Below are 20,585 nucleotides of genomic sequence, written 5' to 3' on the forward strand. Positions count from 1 at the left end.
GAAATTTAATTAGGTAAGAATAAGTACATTTACAAACATGTGAAAATTGATCTTTTGCTGTTCCATATTTCATTTCACAATTATACTATTCAAAAATATGTAATTTTGAAAACATTATTTAAGAAGTCGTCTATTAGGATCACAAACTTCTTCCTTGTATCAAAAGTTGTGCCACTATCCTGGTTACTTGTGGATTCACCAAGCAGTCCAGCAAGTCATCTGTAGAAATAAATGTTTTAGAAGGGGCCATGGTTCTATTTGAAGCAATTTGTTCCACAATTGCATCCTCACAATTACTTATCATTTGGTGCTTTCTGGCACAATGCAATTTTCCAATCTGTTCTCCATCTTTGTCCGCCAAGTCTTTACCATTACAATCAAATAGGTCTCTTCTTTCTGAAGGTTGTTCTTCAGACCTCTGTGTTACAGGGACCAGATCAGGGCCAAAGGGACTCGCTGTCTCTGGTTTTACTGCTCCCTTGGTTGAGTTCTGACTATATGTTTGGCCCACCTCCATGTGGCTGCTCACATTTAATTCTTCCTCTTTTGTGGGCTCTGTGTTTGTTCCCAATGCTTGGGTTTCTCCTGCCTTAGATGTTCTGTAATGATCAAAAAGGGCAGAAACAGCTCCATTTAAGTAGTGACAATTCACTGCATGGGATGTTTCCTCAACCTAAGGGAAAAGAAAAACCCTTTAGAATGGTTATATACATTTAGTTAAATTTGAAAACAAATATTCTAGCCAGGGTTGGTGTACCACAAGAAACTGTCATGATGAAAACCAGAAGCAGCCTACCTCAGTAGGGTTTAACCAAGCTCTGGTATTTTGCGGATTCTCTGCAGTTTTTAGGGCACAGACAACTATGCGAGTGATGGCCTCCTCTACCCGAGCTAGGTGATCCTCTTCCTAAATCAAGATTAAAAAACACATTTTTTAATTATCATTTGTGTCTCATGGCTTAAAAAAGAAAAGAGTCTCCATTCAATTATTCATTCATTCAATTCATTTAGAAATGGGGTCTTGCCATGTTGTCCTATCTGCTATTGAACTCCTGACCTCAAGGGATCCTCCCTGACTCAGCCTCCAAGTCAGTGCACTCAGCCACTACACTCGGGGCAGTCTCTTTTAATCGTGTCCTATTTTCTGTTTAATATAAGCTTTATTACAGAAGGAATGAGTATACTATTGGTAGAAATACAGTTTTTCTGTACTCACTGTCATCTGCCATCTAGAAGAGTTGTAAACTATTTCAACAAAATTATGTATTCTGTGTATAAGACATAGGCCTTAAGTATGAACCACCTTATGATGTTTTCTCCAATTGTTTTTCTATTCTTTGACTTGAGGGATAGGATGAATGCTGCACCACTTGAAGAGAACTAGAATCTCTACTCTTCCACATCTATGTGATTCATAACAGGAATATCAGAGCCTGGAGTTAGCTTGAGTTACATAAGTATAGTAGGTTTAATTTGCTCCAGAAATCTAGGATCAATGTTAGGGAATCTAATGACATAATTTATTGCAACACCAGATATTTATTAAAGAGAAATATTATCTGATTATCTTTATCAATTCAATGCCCTTCTTAATTTTAAAAAAATAAGGAAAGTAATAAAATAGGAACTGATGGATACTTAATATGATAAAACATATACAACTCAGCCCCAAATCTAGTATTTCCCTTAAAGGAAAATCACGAGAGGAATTATCTATAAAGTCAAGAACAAGACAAGGATGCCGACCTCCCCCCTGCTATTCATTATTGAATTGTAATCAGGCCAAAAATGAAACCTCACAACAATTACAGGCAAACAAATTGGAAAGGAATAAGTAACATTATTTTAATTTTCAGGGAATCTGATAGGCATGTGAAAACCCATGAAAGTTAATAAAAAATTACTACAAAATAAAATAATTCAAATCAATGCAAAAATCAATAGCTATCATATATACTAACGATATCCAGTTGAAAGCTATGTGTACAGTGGAAGAGAAGACCTTACCATAGCAGCAATACAATAGTACTCCCTTAGCTACAGTTTGGCTTTTTACAGCTTCAGTTACCCAAAGTCAACCTCCGTATGAAAAGATTAAATGGAAGATTCCAGAAATGAAGAATTCATAAATTTTAAATTGTGTGCTGTTCTGAGTAGCATGATGCAATCTGTCACTCCTGCTCTGTCTTGGGACACGAATCCTCCCTTCGTCTGATGTATCCACACCGTATACACATATATACTACCTGCCCCTGAGTCATTTAGTAGTCTCAGTGATCAGATCCACTGTTGTAGTACTGCAGTGCTTGTGTTCAAGGAACCCTAATGTTACTTAAGAATGGCTCTCCGTGCAACTTGGATATGCCAAAGACAAGCTGTAAAACTTTCCCTTTAAATGAAAAGGTAGTTCTTGACTTAATCAGGCAAGAAAAGAATAGTAAATAAGATCTATGATAACAAGCCTATCCACGAAATTGTGCAGGAGGAAAAATAAATTTGTGCTAGTTTTGCTGTCACACCTTAAACTGCAAAATTTGCAGCCATACTGTATGATAAGTGCTTCATTAAGATGGAAAAGGCATTAAATTCGTAGGTGGAAGACACAAACAGAAAAGTATTCTAATTGATGGCAACTGAGTTTAATACTACCCTCAGCTTCAGATGTGGGATCCTATGAGAATAAGCAGGGCTTATTATATTAAGGATAAACTTTGAAATGTGCAAAGCTCATGCAAAGACAACTTTAAACACTCTTGTAATTAAAAAAAAAAAAAACCCTAAAACTTGGTCAAATGAAAAAACATTTTGTCCTTGGATAGGACAATTCAACATCATAAATCTCATGTAATATGGATTGAATAAAAATATCAATAGGTCTTTTTCCTGAAGCTAAATAAACTGAAAAAAATAAGTACAAGAATACTAAGGAAACACTACAAAAGAAAGGCAATGAAAAAAGTTGGCCCCGGGCGGCGCCTGTGGCTCAGTGAGTAGGGCGCTGGCCCCATATGCCAAGGGTGGTGGGTTCAAACCCAGCCCCGGCCAAACTGCAACAAAAAAATAGCCGGGCGTTGTGGCGGGCGCCTGTAGTCCCAGCTACTTGGGAGGCTGAGGCAAGAGAATCGCGTAAGCCCAAGAGTTAGAGGTTGCTGTGAGCCGTGTGATGCCACGGCACTCTACCAAGGGCGGTACAGTGAGACTCCGTCTCTACAAAAAAAAAAAAAAAAAAAAGAAAAAAGTTGGCCCTACAGATAATAAAAACATATTATAATAGGAAAACAGGAGGAAAGACCAACAAACAAAAGAGACTCATACATGTATAGATATCTGGTATATGATTAAGTAAACATTTCAAATCGCTGGAGAAAAAAAACACACTGTAAAATAAATGATGTTCCTGGCAATGCTATTACCATTTGGGAAAAGATAAAAATTAGATCCCAACCTTACATCATATACAAATAAAACCTCCAAATGGATAAGAGACCTAAATGGAAAAAAAAAAAAATGAAACAATCTAAATTATAAAAGAACACATTGGTGAATTCCTTTATGATATGAAAAAAAAGGGTAGATTACCTTGGCTTTCTAATTATGACTCAAAAACCAAAAAAATGGTTTTGCTGAAGCTGCGAAAGAAACAAGCACTCTTAGACTACTGTTGCAAATACTAAAGAGCACGATGGCAATGAAGCAGAATTTAGCAAACCTAACAAAATTAAAGACACATTTACCCTATACCTGGCAAATCCACTTTTAAGAAGCTCCCCCAAAGAAGTGCTGCAACAAATATAAAACAATGTCCTCAAAAGATTATTCACTGACACTCCAGAGACTAAAAACCCAAACACCCATCCACCCATGGGAGAACTACGAGTGACAGTGGAGCACCCAAAGATGGGATGCTATTTAGCTCCTGAAGGAAAAATGAAGATATCTCTGTAACACTATGGAGTGAAATTAAGGTTTATTGTTAAATGAAAAAAAAAGCAAGATGCAGAACCTGTAAATAGATTATTTTCTGTAGAATAAAGGGAAGAAAATAAGAAAATACCAATAAGCATATAAACATGTCTTTATTTATATACTTATTTACATATATGTATTCATTTATATACATATTTACAAAAAGATGCAATGAAATAATAAAAAATGGGAACAGAGATGACAGGGGTACTTCTCTAAATATACCTTTAATACTGTTTTCACAAGTTAAATGCCTTGAAAACAAATTGAAATTAACGAATGTTCCTGAATATCAGATTAGTAACATAACCACAAATGAAAAGTATATCTTTACAAGAAATTCTGAACAAAAGTACTTCGAACCCTCTTAGTGAAATACAATCTAATAATATAAAGAATTACAGGGCGGCGCCTGTGGCTCAGTGAGTAGGGTGCTGGCCCCATATGCCGAGGGTGGCGGGTTCGGACCCAGCCCTGGCCAAACTGCAACAGAAAAATAGCCGGGTGTTGTGGCGGGCACCTGTAGTCCCAGCTGCTCGGGAGGCTGAGGCAAGAGAATCACGTAAGCCCAAGAGTTAGAGGTTGCTGTGAGCCGTGTGACACCACGGCACTCTACCCAAGGGCAGTACCGTGAGACTCTGTCTCTACAAAAAAAAAAAAAGAAGAATTACAAAGAAATTTAAATTTTACTTGAAAGCTTTTGCAGTTAGTTTATAATATTAGTATTGGAATTTTAGAAGTATAAATTTGACATCTTAAAAAATATATTACTGGATAAAACAAATAAGTAAAGCTATTACTGTTATTAAGGACCCAGATTTTCAGTGTAAGAAGAGAGATAAAAATACAGAAACAAATCCTATAATGTAAGCTTGAATTAGAAATATATCAGTATTTGTCTACCTCACATTCTAGCTGCATCACTCAAAAAGCCTAGAAACAACAGACACCCCAATGGCAACGAACAGCCTTAGAACCCATATCTTGGTTTCTAAATACCATTCCCCACTAAAATTAACCATAGCTACCTGGAGAAATGATCACGTTCCAGGTTTGGAGCAAGAAAGGTGTAAGGGATCTTGGGACATATTCTTGTGCCAGATAGCAAGGATATACTTAAAAAAGAGCATGGGCCTACTTGAAGGAGTTTCACTAAAAGCACACACCAGACCCAAATTCAAAATTATCTTGGCAAGTAGGAATGCTTAACCAAAGCAACAAGTTGAGAATTAATAGGGATGGGCCTGGTGCCCATACCACAGTGGTTACGGTGCTAGCCACATACATGGAGGGTGGTGGGTTAGAACCTGGCCCAGGCCAGCAAAACAACAATGACAACTGCAACAAAAAATAGCTGGGCGTTGTGGCGGGTGCCTGTAGTCCCAGCTACTTGAGAGGATGAGGCAAGAGAATCGCTTAAGCCCAAGAGTTGGAGGTTGCTGTGAGCTATGATGCCATTGCACTCTACTGAGGGTGACATATGAGACTCTCTCCCCAAAAAAAGAAAAAAGAAAATTAATAGGGATGACTGTCAAGTACTGGATTTAGACCTAAAATCAGCTTACAGGCTAGTACAGGATAGGGAACAATCTGACATGATAGCAGATCATGCGAAAATCAGCGTGCATATTTTAGAGCTGACTATAAAATGAAAGTGAGATATGATTACCAAAAAATGCTAGTGCAATATTGCACTCTCAGTCATGTGAGGTAGAAATCTTACACTCTACAAAATGAGGCCTGTTGGTATTTAGTTTTAGGCATTATGAATTAAAAGGGCTATTATTCACATAATAGCTCTCTTCCTCCTCCTCATAGCAAATTCTTTTTAAATACTTCCCATAAGCCAGGCACTAATACATGCTTTTACATGTGTTGCTCAGTTTAAGCTTCACAATATCCTACTGAGAAGGGTTCAATTACAATCCTCAGGCTAGACCTGGTAGCTTGACCATTTTGGGAGGCTAAGGTGGGAGGATTGCTTCAAGCCAGAATTCAAGACCAGCCTGAGAAACATATTGAGACCCTGTCTCCATAAAAAAAATAGAAAAATTAGTGGGGCATGATGGTATGCACCTATAGTCCCAGCTACTCAGGAGGCTGAAGCAGGAGGATTGCTTGAGCCCTGGAGTTTGAGGTTGCTGTGAGCTATCATGACTCCACTCACCCTACACGACCCAACAGAATGAGAGTCCCTGTCTCAAAAAAAAAAAAAAAAATTATAATCCCATTTGCAAATGAGGAAACTGAGGTTTAAAAAGAGATTATATAACTATCTAGGTTAGACAGCTAACAAAAGTAACCTGTAACTTAAGCTGCCTTATTTCAAAATATATGACTAGAATGGTAATGAATCCGGAGGCAAAAAAGTCATATATAAACATATCATTAGGGTGGTGCCTGTGGCTCAGTGAGTAGGGCGCCAGCCTCATATACCGAGGGTAGCAGGTTCAAACCCGGCCCTGGCCAATCTGCAACAAAAAAATAGCCGGGCTTTGTGGCAGGTGCCTGTAGTCCCAGCTACTCGAGAGGCTGAGGCAAGAGAATCACGTAAGCCCAAGAGCTGGAGGTTGCTGTGAGTCATGTGACGTCATGGCACTCTATAGAGGGCGGTAAAGTGAGACTCTGTCTCTACAAAAAAACCCATATCATTAAAGAAAGCAGAGGTTTTGAGCTTGGAAGAAGAAAAGGAAACACATGGAGAATTCACATTTTAAAAAGATGACAGCTCTACTGTTTAACAATGAGTGAGCTTCCTTAGGAGGTGAAACATCTGACAGGGCATTGTTGATGTGATTTTCACATTGGGAGTAGAAGTGGACTCCACGGACTCTACCTTGAAATCTACTCCAATTCCAGTTCGGAATGCTACAAGTAGAATTTCTAACTGTGAGGCTACTGATCTCTCACCATACCACTCACCTAAGCCCCAAGGGTTATACCTGTTCTCTTCTCTAAGCCAAAGCAACAGCTTCCTATTACCATATTCCTTAAGATCCACTGATTCCAGCCCTTCTCATTACCAAAGAACAGAAAAAAACCAGACAGGGGAGAGGATGTGGCTGCCAATGACAGCAGAGAGATGCAATGTAGACTTTAGGGCAGGGAGAGCAGAGATGCGGTCAGGGCCTCTGGGTAAAGAGTGATTGCATTAATGTACACAGCTATGATTTAATATTAATAAAAAAATAAAAATAATTAAAATAAAATAAAATAAAAAGAGAGCACAGATGCAATTAAGGCTCCAGGCTGAAGAGACAGACTTCAGCAGAAAGGGCAGCTATTGTAATTGTCAAATAGAGCAGGCAACTAGGATTAAGCACAGCAGATTGGAGGGAAAAGGCCTCTGGCAGAAATGAAATGATAAAAACTTAACATGTAGAGCCAAGACTAAGAATTCTGCAATTAGTAATGACCTGAACCAAGAAGTGGATATATTCTGCCGGATGGTCAGGGATGGGACTAGCAGTGTAGGGCACATATGGCAGACCCAGCCAGGCCCAACACAATTTTCCTAACAACGCTGTTCAAGAGAGAGGATTCTACATACCAACATTAGGGCCTACTGCGTGTCCTTAAAAGACAGAGAGTACCACATCCCTGAAATTCCTATTTCAGACCTAACCACCCATCAACAGAGGATGGAATGCATAACCAAATTATAGCATTTTACAACAAAGAAATGCTGGCGGGTTACTTAAAAAATTAATCACCAAGTTGTATCTTTTATATCTTTTTAAAGCAGAAACTCCACTTATTTAAGAGAAATTAAAAAGTACCAGCTCAATCCATGAGTTTATACTGACAGTGACAGGATCAATGGATTCTACGTAATGCCACCAGTGTCTGGGAACAAAGAGAACCTGAAAACCAAAGAAAAAGTGGTTAGTGCAAGAACAGGACGTTGCATTTTTACGTCAGAATCAGACTTTCACTGAAGCTTCTAGCAATAAAAAAGAAATACAAAGGAATTCACAATAATATTGCTGAGGGACAGGGAGAGAAGAAAAAACCTCACAATCCTTTTTTCTTTTTTTTTCTTAAGATAGAGTCTCACTTTGTCACTCTTGGTAGAGTGCCGTGGCATCATAGTTCACAGCAACCTCAAACTTTAGGCTCTTGCCTCGGCCTCCTGAGTAGCTGGGATGACAGGTGCCTGCCATTAAATTTTTTCTATATTTAATAGAGACAGCGTGTTACGCTTGCTCAGGCTGGTCTCAAACTCCTGACCTCATATGATCCTCCTGTCTCAGCCTCCCAGAGTGTTAGGATTACTGGCGCGAGCCACCACACCCAGCCCTCTATTCTCCTTAATTGCCAGGCAGAAGCGGCACATGCAAAGGAGGTGGGATTACTGAGGGAAACAAAGTAGGTTAGTCTTATTCTGCAGAAGGAGTAACAGGAGATAAGGCAGGAGAATTAGGTTGGGTTAATAGAGGACCCTGAATTCAGAATAAGAATCTGGATTTTATCTTGTACACATTAGGAGTCACAGACAAATTCTGATTGGGGGATGGTTAAAATTGTGATATTAAGAGACAGTCTGGGATGGACAGGAGATTCTCATAATAGGTCACTTATTAAACATTAAGATAGGAAAGTGTGGCCAGGTGTAGTGGCTCACCCTGTAGTCCCACCCCTCTGGGAGGCAAAGGAGGTGGGAGTTGGAGACGAGCCTGAACCAAAGCGAGACCTTGTCTCTAAAAATAGTCTGGCCTTTGGTGGGCACCTGTAGTCCCAGCCACTCAGGAGGCTGAGATATAGGGTCACTTGAGTGGCAGAGTTTGAGGTTGCTGTGAGGTATGAAGCCACCACGGCACTCTACTCAGGCTGTCAGAGCGAGACTCAAAAAAAAAAAAAAAAAAAAGATAGAAGGTGTACTAAACAAAAGCAAGGGCCAGAGTCAAAAACTCATAGGATATGTCCCATGGAAAGGAGAAGAGAGCACATGAAGCTGATCTGAAGTTTGTGGGCTTCAGATTCAGGAAACTAGTGGCACTTGTTATCAACAAGGCAGGACAGGCAGATAGTGGATGAGTCCCTTTTAGGAAAATTGGGAACTAATGGGCCACTGGGTGTAGCCATTAGGTAATGAATGTCCTATCACACAGTATAGTTTCAGTAATGTGGGGAGAGAAAGCCGAGTTATGGTGAATTAAGAAATAGGCAACATGTAAGGAAAACTGAGGCAACAGACAAAACTAGTTATTCAAATGTGGCTTTACAGACAACAGAAAATGAACTGACAACCACTAAACACCAGTAGAATGACTGTGAGTAAAACGATAAAAGAGGGAAGTAAGTGTCGTGGAATATGTGAAGAAATTGGAACCTTTATACAATACTGGTGGGGATGCAAAATGGTATAGCTGCTATGGGAAGCACTTTGGCAAATCTTCAAAAAGTTAAATACAGAGTTACTATGTGACCCAGCAATTCCACTCCTAGGTCCATACCTAAGAAAACTGAAACCATATGTTCATATAAAACTTGTATATGAATCTTCATAGCAGCATTATTCATAATAGCCAAAAAGCAGAGATGCAAAGGTCCATCAGCTGATGAATAAATAAACAAAATGCAATATATCCGCACGAAGAGGTATTATTCAGCCGTAAAAGGAAACGAAGTGCTACTAACATCTGTAACAAGGATGACCCTGAAAACATTATGCTATGTGAAAGAAATCAGATACAAAAGGCTATGTATTATACTGGTGCACTTATGGGAAATATCTAGAATAGGCAAATCAATAGAGATAGAAGATAGATTAGTGGTTGTCAGGGGTTGAGGAGAGAGGTAAATGCGGGGTGACCACTAATGGGTTAAGGTAACTTGGTCAGGTGAAACTGAGTTGGCAGTCTGAGTGTGAAGAAAGTAAGAAAAGAGCCGGTGAAAAGGGCACAATGGAAGGAAGACAGGCAGAGGAGAGGGATAACTTGCAGGGGTCCTCAAACTACAGCCCGCGGGCCACATGCGGCGGTGTGATTGTATTTGTTCCCATTTTGTTTTTTCACTTCAAAATAAGATAGTGCAGTGTGCATAGGAATTTATTCACAGGTTTTTTTTAAACTATAGTCCGGCCCTCCAATGGTCTGAGGGACAGTGAATTGGCCCCTTGTTTAAAAAGTTTGAGGACCCCTGAAAGTCTACTTAAGAGATAAGAAAATCTTTCAAATTGTTAATAAATATCAGACACCAAGTGCCAATGTTGCAAAAAGAATTTTCCCCATTTAGTACAACACCTTTGGGAATGTTTCATAGTTATTTACGAAAGCAAAATCCATTTTTGTTTAAAAGTAAATAATCCTTGGGTGGTGCCTGTGGCTCAAGGAGTAGGGTGCCGGTCCCATATGCCAGAGGTGGCGGGTTCAAACCTAGCCCTGGCCAAAAAAAAAAAAAACCAAAAAAAAAAAAAAAAAAAGTAAATAATCCTCAGTTCCTTATTCCTCTGTTGGCATATCGCCTGGATGCATTCTGACCTGCGTTTATGTGTATGGGTTTGGTTCCTTCATAGTTGAACAGGTATTAACTATGAATAAACATTCCAGAGATACTCACTCATGCCTTGAACATTTTCTCTTAACCTAAATGAAAATGCTTTTGTAGGGACTTGTCTTCCTCCACAGTCCATTCTCCTTTTTACCAATAGGAGGAGCTGTGTTCTCTCCTCCCACCTCCTTCCAGGACCTGTGAAGCAGAGATGTCTATATTCCAAGCTAGTAGCTTAGGAAGCTACCTTCCAATAGCAGAGCAGAGGAAGCACACAGCACAAAGACACAAAGACTTGAGAGAGTTTCAGCTGTGGCATCCAGGGACAGGTCATTAATGTTTTAAAGCCCCATTACCTGGCCTGGGCTCAGTGTAACTGTATGTCTTTGAGCTTTCCGGAACTCAGGAAAACGCTTTAAATCAGGGTTGACAACATTGATTTTACTGAACACACTAGATTCTTCATAAGGGATTCTAGTTGGATAAAGCAAAGGAGTATCTTCAGGAGGAAAGAGATGCCATCTTTTCCTAATTAAAAAAATAAGATTAAGTTAGTACTCTGAACTTGAGGCAATACATGTAAGAATGTACTAGCTAAGAGTTCATTTTTACTAATTTAAATTCAATCATAAAGGAATACAGGTCACCTGGCCTGTCCTTAACTTGAGGTTAGAATCCCTTCTGCAGACACTTGGTGGAAGGTAGCATAGCAACTGGTATCTCATGACCCCCTGCAGCAGCCCCTTGTGTTGATAGGACAGGATCTAGTTTGTAAGACCTCTCTCATTACAAATCAAAGTCTGCCTCCTCATAAATCATTTCTATCCCTAATTCTAGAACTACCTAGAATAGCCCCCACTTCCAAATATCTGTTTTCTTATTTTATCCAGTGCAAATACCCAAAGCTCCATCTATGGATTAGCTCCATCTAATGTTTCCAGACTTCTTCTAGTTTTGGCTACAAATTCCTTAAGATAAACATTTGTTAAGTTACCCCTTATCGAAGAGACATGCACAAAAAATGTCACATAACTAAAAAGTAGTTGTATAACATAGGAATTTTCAAAAACAGAAAATTCTACAATGCTTCACTTACAATATTTTTGAAAAATGGTGGCAATAAAACTTAACTCACAAAAACTAGACATACCCCACTTTATGCTAACAGAGGGAGGACACTTGAGGCAAAAAGGGGACAAGTATGAAGAAAGAGGAAACAAAGACAGACAAAAATGAATAAATAGACAGAAAGTCATTTTGGAGCTCTGACGCAGCCTATCAATTTTCATAGCCATCAGCTTAAAAACCACTAAAGTTTACAACCTATTTGCTTCGATCTCAAAGCTCTGAAATGATAAAACTGCTCCATCCCACTGTACCTATGACAGGTGTGGAAGCAGTTTTCAGTGTTGAGTATACTTAGAATGTTAGAGCTGGAAGGGCTCTGAAGTGATGGTCCATCCAATTTCCATTTCAAAATAGTGGCAGAGAGACCCATTGTGCTGTGTCACTCACTAGGCTAGTGGTTCTTGGCAGACCCGGAAGGAGGTCACAGATCTTCTGAATTCTCCAGATCCCAAATGCTTCCTGTGTACCACAGCAGTATTTCCCAAAGGAATAGCCATAATGATAACCATCCATCCAATCTGCTTTGCTTGGCTTAAAACGTAACATATACACCCTTCTTTCTGAAAGGATATTCAATTACCACGTCATCCCCCTGCTTAATAAAAGTTTTCATGGTTCTGCATGCTGAAAAAATAGAGACTGAGCAGTGTCTGTCTGAGAGTCTATCAACACTTTCAGGCTCTAACGTGCCTTTCTAGCCCAATTCCCATCTCCAGTGCAAACTGGTAGGACAGCTCACAGGGTCCCAGGTTCCTCTGTCCCTCCTATCTGTCTGTGTCTTTGAACACTTATCCATCCTTTAAAGCCCATCACAAACGGTAGCTCCTCTATGAAATCTTTCCTAATCTTCCCAGCAGGAATACTATCTCTTCTATTTTTCAGTTTTAGAGCTCTATGAAACATTCCTCCAGGAGTGTCCAACTATTTTTCTTCTCTGCTGCACACTGGAAGAAGATAAGTTGTCCTGGGCCGTATGTTAAATACACAAACACAAACGAAAGCTGAGGAGCCAAAATAGGTCCATACGGCCTGCAGGCTGCAAGCTGGACACCCCTGCTAGAGCACGTACATTCTGCCTTGTATCACAGCTACTGGTGGGCTTGCCAGCACGCTACCGTAAGATCTTTCAGGTTAGACAAGGTGTCTTACTCGCTCATCACTGTACTTTCTATAACATTATGGTACCTACAAAGAAGGATACTCAATGGATAATTATTTACTGAAGTTATTTTATTGCTCCAGAGCTAAATGAGGACAAAAGGTATGTTCTATTACAAAGTTTAAAAAATATATATTAATTTTATATCATAGAAAAAACTCAATTTTTTTTTTTTTTTTTGAGACACAGTCTCATTATGTCGCCCTTGGTAACGTGCCATGGCGTCACAGCTCACAGCAACTTCCAACTCCTGGGCTCAAGTGATTCTCTCAGCCTCCCAAGTAGCTGGGACTACAGGCACCCACAACAATGCCTGGCCATTTTTTGTTACAGTTGTCATTGTTGTTTAGCTGGTCCAGGCCGGTACTCGAACCCACCAGCCTTGGTGTTATGTGGCTGGTGCCGTAACCACTGTGCTATGGGTGCCAAGCCAAAACTCAGTGTTTTTTAAAAAATATTTTTCCAACTTGAATTTCATTGGCTTGTTTCCCAATTCAGAACCCACAGAAAACAGCTATTTAAAATGATGCCTCTCTCAGCAAATTAAAGGTTATTACACTATCAACTCTGCAAAGGAAGAGACCATGTACATTTGATTCAGTGTTGCATTCATAGCATGTAGCAAGGTACCTAAGATATTCTAGGCCCTTTAAGAAAGATTTAATGAATATATTTTTACTATTCTGTAATTTTCTGAGTTCTTCAGATGTGAAATGTATCCACAGACATATTGTTTCTATTGAATCCACTCATAATCCTTATACATGTTTAACTCATCTTTGAACTTGCACTTTGCCATTTCTGTTTTTCCCTCTGTACTGCCCTATAAATATCCCAAACTGCCAGCAGAGAAGACTGGGGCATCATGAATTAGGGGGTAATAAGACTGCGCACACATCTGACTACACCCTCCAAGTGGCACAAAACCTTAAGACTCTCTCACGTAAGTCCAGAAACCAGGTATATCAAAAGCATTACCTGACTGAACCCTTGTATCTCCTACTATCCACAGACAGATGGAGATTAAAAACTGGCCTACAGTAACAATATATTGTATTATGTCTACAGGTAGACACCAACTAAAATTTAGAGTTGAAAGGATCCAGTATTTTTCAAGCTGGGCTCTCTGCCATCCCCTCAGGGGAAGGAGGATAATAGCAAAGTGTCTTCCCTTCAACACACTGCTCTGTGCCTATTTAGATTTGAAGAAAGGATGTTCCTGCTTTAAATAAAAGTTTGAAAAACTTACGAATGTATACTCTAATGTAAAAGAAACAAACAAAAAACTAAGCAGAGAACTTGTCTACTAATATGAGGGTGGAATCCCAGAGTTCTAGGATCAGCTCTCTGAAGATAATTCTCATCCTGGCTGACAAACACATAAGGAAACCACCATTTCACCTGTTCTCCTCACTTCACAAAGGAGGAACCAGAATTAGAGGTGAAGAGTTCTGCTCTGGTCATGAGGCAGGCTGACAGGGTGGGGCTGGGACCAGGTCTTGGGTCTTGCTGCCCACCCAGTGCTCACTCCTCTCCCTGTCCTCTCCACCCCACTCCCGCTCACATTACCTTCCTTGTACCTGGAACACTAAGTTGCAGCCATAGGAGTCCAGATGGCAGGGTGTATGGGACCCCAGGGAGCCGATCCACAAGGTACTTTCCCGTCCATTTCTTCCAGGAAACCCAAAGTCAGACCACTTCACATCCTGTTGGAAAGAAAGGTATAGTCCATCAAGAACCAACCAACTCCTCTATTGTACATTTTCACTTGCAAATGTTTCCTGGCACTGGTGATGTTCTCTTATCAAAAAATGCTACAGATGAAAAGAGGTTAGGTTTCCAGGGCAGTTCAAGAAATCTTTTCAGCCAATAATGTACTTGAGTAACAGCACTAATTGTCATTTAACAAGTATTTATTGACTACAACATTCGGGAACTGTTACAGAAGCTTGTGATGAATCGTCAAACAAAACAGACAAAAATGCCCACCCAGACCAAGCTTCTATTTTAGAGGCTGCATAAGGACAATAAACAAAAGATATAACGATGGAAATATCTAGGGGAAGAATGTTTCAGGCATTGAGAACAGTGAAAATGACAGAAACAGCATTATCGGGTGGTGCCAAGGCTCAAAGGAGTAGGGTGCCGGCCCCATATACCGGAGGTGGTGGGTTCAAACCCAGCCCCGGCCAAAAACTACAAAAAAAGAAACAGCATTATTTCAAGTAACTCTGAAACTCAATTTAGGAAGTCAGAAAGCAGTATTCCCTTTAAGCAGTGTAGATACTGTGGGCACAAGCAACTTACTAACTTTTTATACTTCAATGACTACATAGAAACAGATTTCTCCTAGGTTAGTGGAGTTACTTAAACTATTATCAATACTAGAGCCTTAGCTTATCCCTACTATATCAGAGCCTCCAGGTTACAACGTATCTTTGAAATACATATCTATAGATGACTTTTGGTATTACTCCCCAAAGTCATAAACTCCTTAAATGCAATAAATTTTGGAACAGAGCCAGCACAGTGCTCTGGACTTGGACTCTCTTTATTTCCAGTTCTGGGGACAGATCCTGCCCAAGTTAACTACTAGGAAAAGCCTATGCTTATATGGCAATAGTGAGTGCACTCGCAGCACAGAAAAGGAGGGTCAGACAGAAACCCAGATCCATAGGATTAAAAGTATTTATAAGCTGAAAAGAAAAAGAACATAGTAAGCAGGCATGAAGGATTTATTTATTGTAATCATGAATTTTCCTTTGGGTTTTAAAAAACAACGCCAAAAAACTAACGTGTAGATCATGGTCTTAAATGCTGACGCTTCTTTTCTTAGTATCTGCGATCTAAATTTTCTATTTTTAGAGGCAAGCCATCAATAGCTGTATTCAAAGAGAAAGAGGACTTAAAAAAAAACATTTAATAGTTTTGAGGAAGACTAGAAAGAGTGCTTTCATTCTTGTTTTGAGTAATGAAAATAGCTGAATACGTGCACATAATTAATGTCCATCATAGAAAAGGGAGTTTTTGCAGGGTCAGCACCACTATAAATACATGTGGCTCACTTGCAACAGTTCCCAAGGGAGGGAAAACCACGTTTCTTCTGTATACAGCCCATAAGCTCCATGTAGGGACCTGGCTCAGGGTCCATGTTTGAAATATTTTGGTTGCTTGGGAGGGAAAGAAGAATCTGCTCACCACAGGTAAACAGTTCAGGCCAATAACTTTTTTTTTTTTTTTGATTCAGAGTCTCACTTTGTTGCCCTCGGTATAGTGCACAGCAACATCAAACTTTTGGGCTCAAGCGATCCTCTTGCCTTAGCCTCCCAAGTAGCTAGGACTACAGGCACCTGAAACAACCTGGCTATTTTTAGAGACAGGGTCTTGTTCTTGCTCAGGCTCATCTCGAACTCCTGAGCTCAAGCAATCCACTCGCCTTGGCCTCCCACAGTGCTAGGATAACATATGTGAGCCACTGTGCCCAGTCTCAGCCAACAACATTTTTGAACATCTGACATATACCTGATATGATGCTGGGTGCTTGCAATATAAAAAGGCCTACCCTTCAAATCTAACAATGGGAGACAGTCCCATAAACAGAGCCTTTCAATCTGTATACTGTGGCAAGTGCTGTGACAGAAACAAGCAGAGAATACTCTAACATCACCGCACAAGGGCCCTGCAACCAAGCAAGAAACGTAGGGGAATCTTCCAATTAACATGGTCCTTGAACAATTTACCACAGCTCAGTCTGAGGAATTTAACTAAAGGTAGCTGAAAAACATTCAGGATAAAAAAGGAGATTTTTCTTTTTTCTTTTCAAAAATAATTTAATTAATGATCTTTAAAATTTTTCATAGTACACCTAAGATCCTTTCATGGCACACCAGTTGAAAATCACTGCTCTAGAAGGTGCTGGGCCTGGGAGCCTATCTCCTGGCTTCCCCAGGTGAGATCCTTTACATCTGGGTAACAGCCCACAAGCATGGAAAGATCCAGGCTGAGCTGGTCATCTGGGCACCATGGCACCACTGGGAACTGACAACCTCGGGTCTTTTCCTCGGGTAGAAGATTATCAAAAATGCATCACTTTTTATCATATTCTTCCCACTTAGTACACAGTACATTGTCATCACTGATAAATTCACTCATTCATTTGTTTATTTCTTGTTTTTTTGTTTTTTTCAGTTTTTGGCCAGGGCTGGGTTTGAACCCACCACCTCTGGCATATGGGGCCAGCACCTTACTCCTCTGAGCCACAGGTAAGAGTAGCCTATTTCTTGTTTTTAATGTTATATTCCATTTCCACTCTCCTCCCATGGGTCCTCTGCTGATGTGTTGAATGGGATCTTTTTGTTCCATATGTATCCTTGCTTTATGTGCATGCACGTTTCACCATGTCTTAGCTTCCTCTTTCTGTTCATTTTATTTTTCTTTACTTCTTTTTTAAGCTCAGGATCCCGTCTTTAGATCCATGCATGTGGGTGTATGTACACACACTGAGTTTATCACATTCTGACAAAACTTCCAAGGGAAGGGCGGAGGCAGAGGGGACAAAGCACGTGCAGGTTGTATCACAGATGAGTCAACACAGGAGTCTGGGGCAAGGAAGGCGAAGTCCCACCAAGCGGAGTGCAGGGTGTCAGGAGCTTTCTCCTTGGCCTGCATGCAGACCCACAAGCCCAGAACAGACTCCCAGCCCCCACAGACACCACATTCAAAACTATCAACCTGAAAAGGGGAAAGGAAAAAAGGAGCTGAGATCACAGCCCAGTGCGTCCTGACCGTGTCACTTGCTCTCTGACAAACTCACATCTTCAGGATGTCCGTGGTGGCCCAGCCTCACACGGTCCTACACAGGCCACACTACTGACGGGATTGGGAGTGTATACATGGCTCAGGTCACTTCTCTATCAAGTCACAGGAAAGTTCTCCTTGTGTCCTGGGCATGGAAATTTGGCCTGAAGGCTGCCGAGGCTGGGGGTGGGGTACACTGCTCATCAAATGTGACCCAGCTTTTTGGCAGCTCTACTTGCTCTCTCCACATCCATCCACACAGAACCAGAGGAATGGGCTGACTTCTTAATAAATCAAAGCCAGTTTCATTTTTTGAAATTGAAATTTCACAGGTCATCAGCCTACCTCGTGGCCCCCTGCCCTTGGAGAGGATGGAAAAATAATTGAAATCGTATGAGCCAGTTTAATTAGAAAAGTGAATGTGGTTTTGAGTGAAGGCCTGGATTCCTGGTCCTTGGTGGCAAACTTGACCTCCCCTTCCCAAGCCTAAACCCTATGGAGATAGGGTTCTTCTCTAACTTCTTGCCTGGGAAAACTATCTCAATTTAAGAGGCAAGAGGTTACCAACCTTCCCAGAGATCAAGACTGTTTATCACCAGAAAAAAATCCCTGAAAGGTAAACAATTCACCAACACAGTGGGGTGTATCCAAACCTGTGATGGCTGACTGCCCCCACCCCACTGCTCCAGCCCACTGGAGTGACCATTTGCTTGGGTGAGCTGTAGACACACTTATAGACAATACAATCTCATCGATGATCCCAGTAGTCAGAACTTGGTATGAAAAACTTTCATGCTTGCAAATGGCTCCAGAAATGATGACATGGGGAAAGCGGGGAGGGGCTATGTAACTTCACCTTCACTGAGGTTTCTTATTACACATTTCTGAACATTTTTTGGGAAATCTGATGTGTGGTTCCTATTTTAGCAGAGGCTACACCAAATCAGGTGGGGTGGTGGGAACAATTAGTTTGCTTGCTCTTACTCAACAGCTAATTGAGGAGTTAGGCAAACTTCCAGAAATCCATTCTTTGAATAGTTCCTACACTCTCATCTTGGACATCCTAAGTAACATGCAAAGAAATACGTGCTGGTGGCTAATGAAGGAACTTGGTTCTCCCTTAGTGGGTGTGCAGGAGTTTTGGAAGCTGTGCTTTGGGATTTGAGTAGCCATTTCACTCAAGCAGCCTTTTCTAAGTTCTAAAACGTTTTCTTTTACAACCCAGCCACTCACAAATCCCCCCAACTCCCTAAAGCTAGGAACATGTCCACACACTTCATAGGGCTTCCGTGGAAATCTTCTTACCCCGACAAAAAAAGACCCTTCCATGAGACCCTGACCCCAGCTGTGCAAAAACAACTTCCATCCCAAAGAAATCAAGGCAGGTGGTGTCTTTTTTAGTGATTTTTGTTTTTTTAAATTGTAAATGGACAAAAAATAGTCATATATATTTATGGAGTACAAATCAATGCTGTGATTTATGAATACAACATGGAATAAGTCGCTCAAAATACATTTACTTCAAATACTTAATCATTTTTGTGATGAGAACATTTGAAATATACTCTCTTGGTGATTTTGAAATGTACAATATACAGTAGACCCTCCATAGTTGACCACCTGCCTGCATTGACCACTTCCTTAAGTTGACCTAATTTTCATAGACCAGACACGCATCACATGGCCTCAACGGGAGTTCCTTATGTTGACCACCTCCGTATGTTGACCAGTTTGTCACACCTCTGGAGTGGTCAACTTACAGAGGTTCTACTTTATTTTTACCCTATTCACCACACTGTGCAATATATCTCAAAGGAAAATACAAACTTACTCCTCCTGTCTAATTGAATCTTTGTGAACCACCGGACCACCATGTCCCCATATGCCCACTAGCCCCAGCCGCTGGTAACCTCCTTTCTGCCCTGTGCTTCTTTGAGTTTGATTTTTTAGACTCCACGCAGAAGTGAGAACATGTGGTAGCTGTCTTTCTGCGACTTGCTTATTTCACTTAGCATAATGTCCTCCAATGCCATCCATGCTGTTGCAGCCCATTTTCAGATATTTACCCAAAATATTCTCAATTGGTATGTCAAAGAGATGCCTGCCCTCCCAGTTTCACTGCCACCGTGACTTCACTGTGAAGTCACGGAATCAGCCTAAGCTTCTGCGAGCACCTTGTAAACCTCAAATCTCCCACTTCCCAAACTTGAGGGTGGGGGGGGCGATTGGTGAATGGCTGCGGAATTGCCTCCAGCTGCCTGAGCTTTCCAGATAACCTGTTTTGACCCTGCAAACTAATTTCTCAGCCATATCAAATGCAGACCAGTAATGACCTCTAACAATGTGGACCTTAACAGCCAAGTGTCTCTGAGCCAGGATTGGTTTAAGCCAGATACGCATGCAAAATAGAGCTGGTAAAACACTAAAGATTTTTAAAATATCTCTTGTTAAACATGTTTTTCCAAGACCCCCAGCTATCTAGTATGCTTTCTCTTATTGGCTTAGTGAGGTGAACTACCATTCCCCCATAGACCTCCCTGCAAATTGCTTTTCAATAATCCCAACACAACCTGCTGGCAGCCATATTGTACATAACAATGCAACTCGCAAATACATCACCTGCAATTATAACTGTAGCTTTGATATAAGAGCAATTTAAAGATAGAGAATCTGGGTCTAATTAAGGCAGCTCAAGCTCAGACTGATAAGGGTCACCTTCATTACAGCTCAAGTGAGCTGAAAGCAGCCCTAAAGAGTCAGGAATCAGCTGGGAATATTTTTGAGTCCTTTCAAAGCACACCTCATTGTAAAACAGGACGCTGGCTCCTGCGTGTACTTCCACGGACTCATTAGCAGAGTTTTACTTCCTCCCTGGGTCTACCCCTGCAAAACATTTTCTCAACTTTTGAAAGAGATAATGACAAAGGGAGGTCCCATTCGAGAAGATGTTTTTCCCATATCAACCCAGTGAGCCCTCCTCCTTGAAACACTGCAGTGGCTTCCCACCCCTCATAGGATCATCTGGTCTCCTTGCTGTGGCCCA

The 20,585-nt window shown here is 40.7% G+C and overlaps 1 protein-coding gene across 3 annotated transcripts in view; it reads right to left on the reverse strand.

Annotated features, from left to right (window-relative positions):
* The window catches only part of HSPBAP1 (HSPB1 associated protein 1), a 61,351-nt gene continuing 40,766 nt past the window's right edge, over positions 1-20,585 (reverse strand). For all 3 annotated transcript variants that reach the window (XM_053565495.1, XM_053565496.1, XM_053565494.1), the window contains exons 4-8: positions 14,315-14,451; positions 10,815-10,986; positions 7,746-7,829; positions 797-907; positions 1-673 (exon numbers count right to left, since the gene is read on the reverse strand). In XM_053565495.1, coding sequence (XP_053421470.1) covers positions 140-673; positions 797-907; positions 7,746-7,829; positions 10,815-10,986; positions 14,315-14,451 — 1,038 coding nt within the window. In that variant the 3' untranslated portion in view covers positions 1-139. The remainder of the gene's footprint in view (positions 674-796; positions 908-7,745; positions 7,830-10,814; positions 10,987-14,314; positions 14,452-20,585) is intronic.

This window comes from Nycticebus coucang, chromosome 16 (genome assembly GCF_027406575.1).
Source record: "Nycticebus coucang isolate mNycCou1 chromosome 16, mNycCou1.pri, whole genome shotgun sequence".
In the NCBI taxonomy this organism is placed as follows: Eukaryota; Metazoa; Chordata; class Mammalia; order Primates; family Lorisidae; genus Nycticebus; species Nycticebus coucang.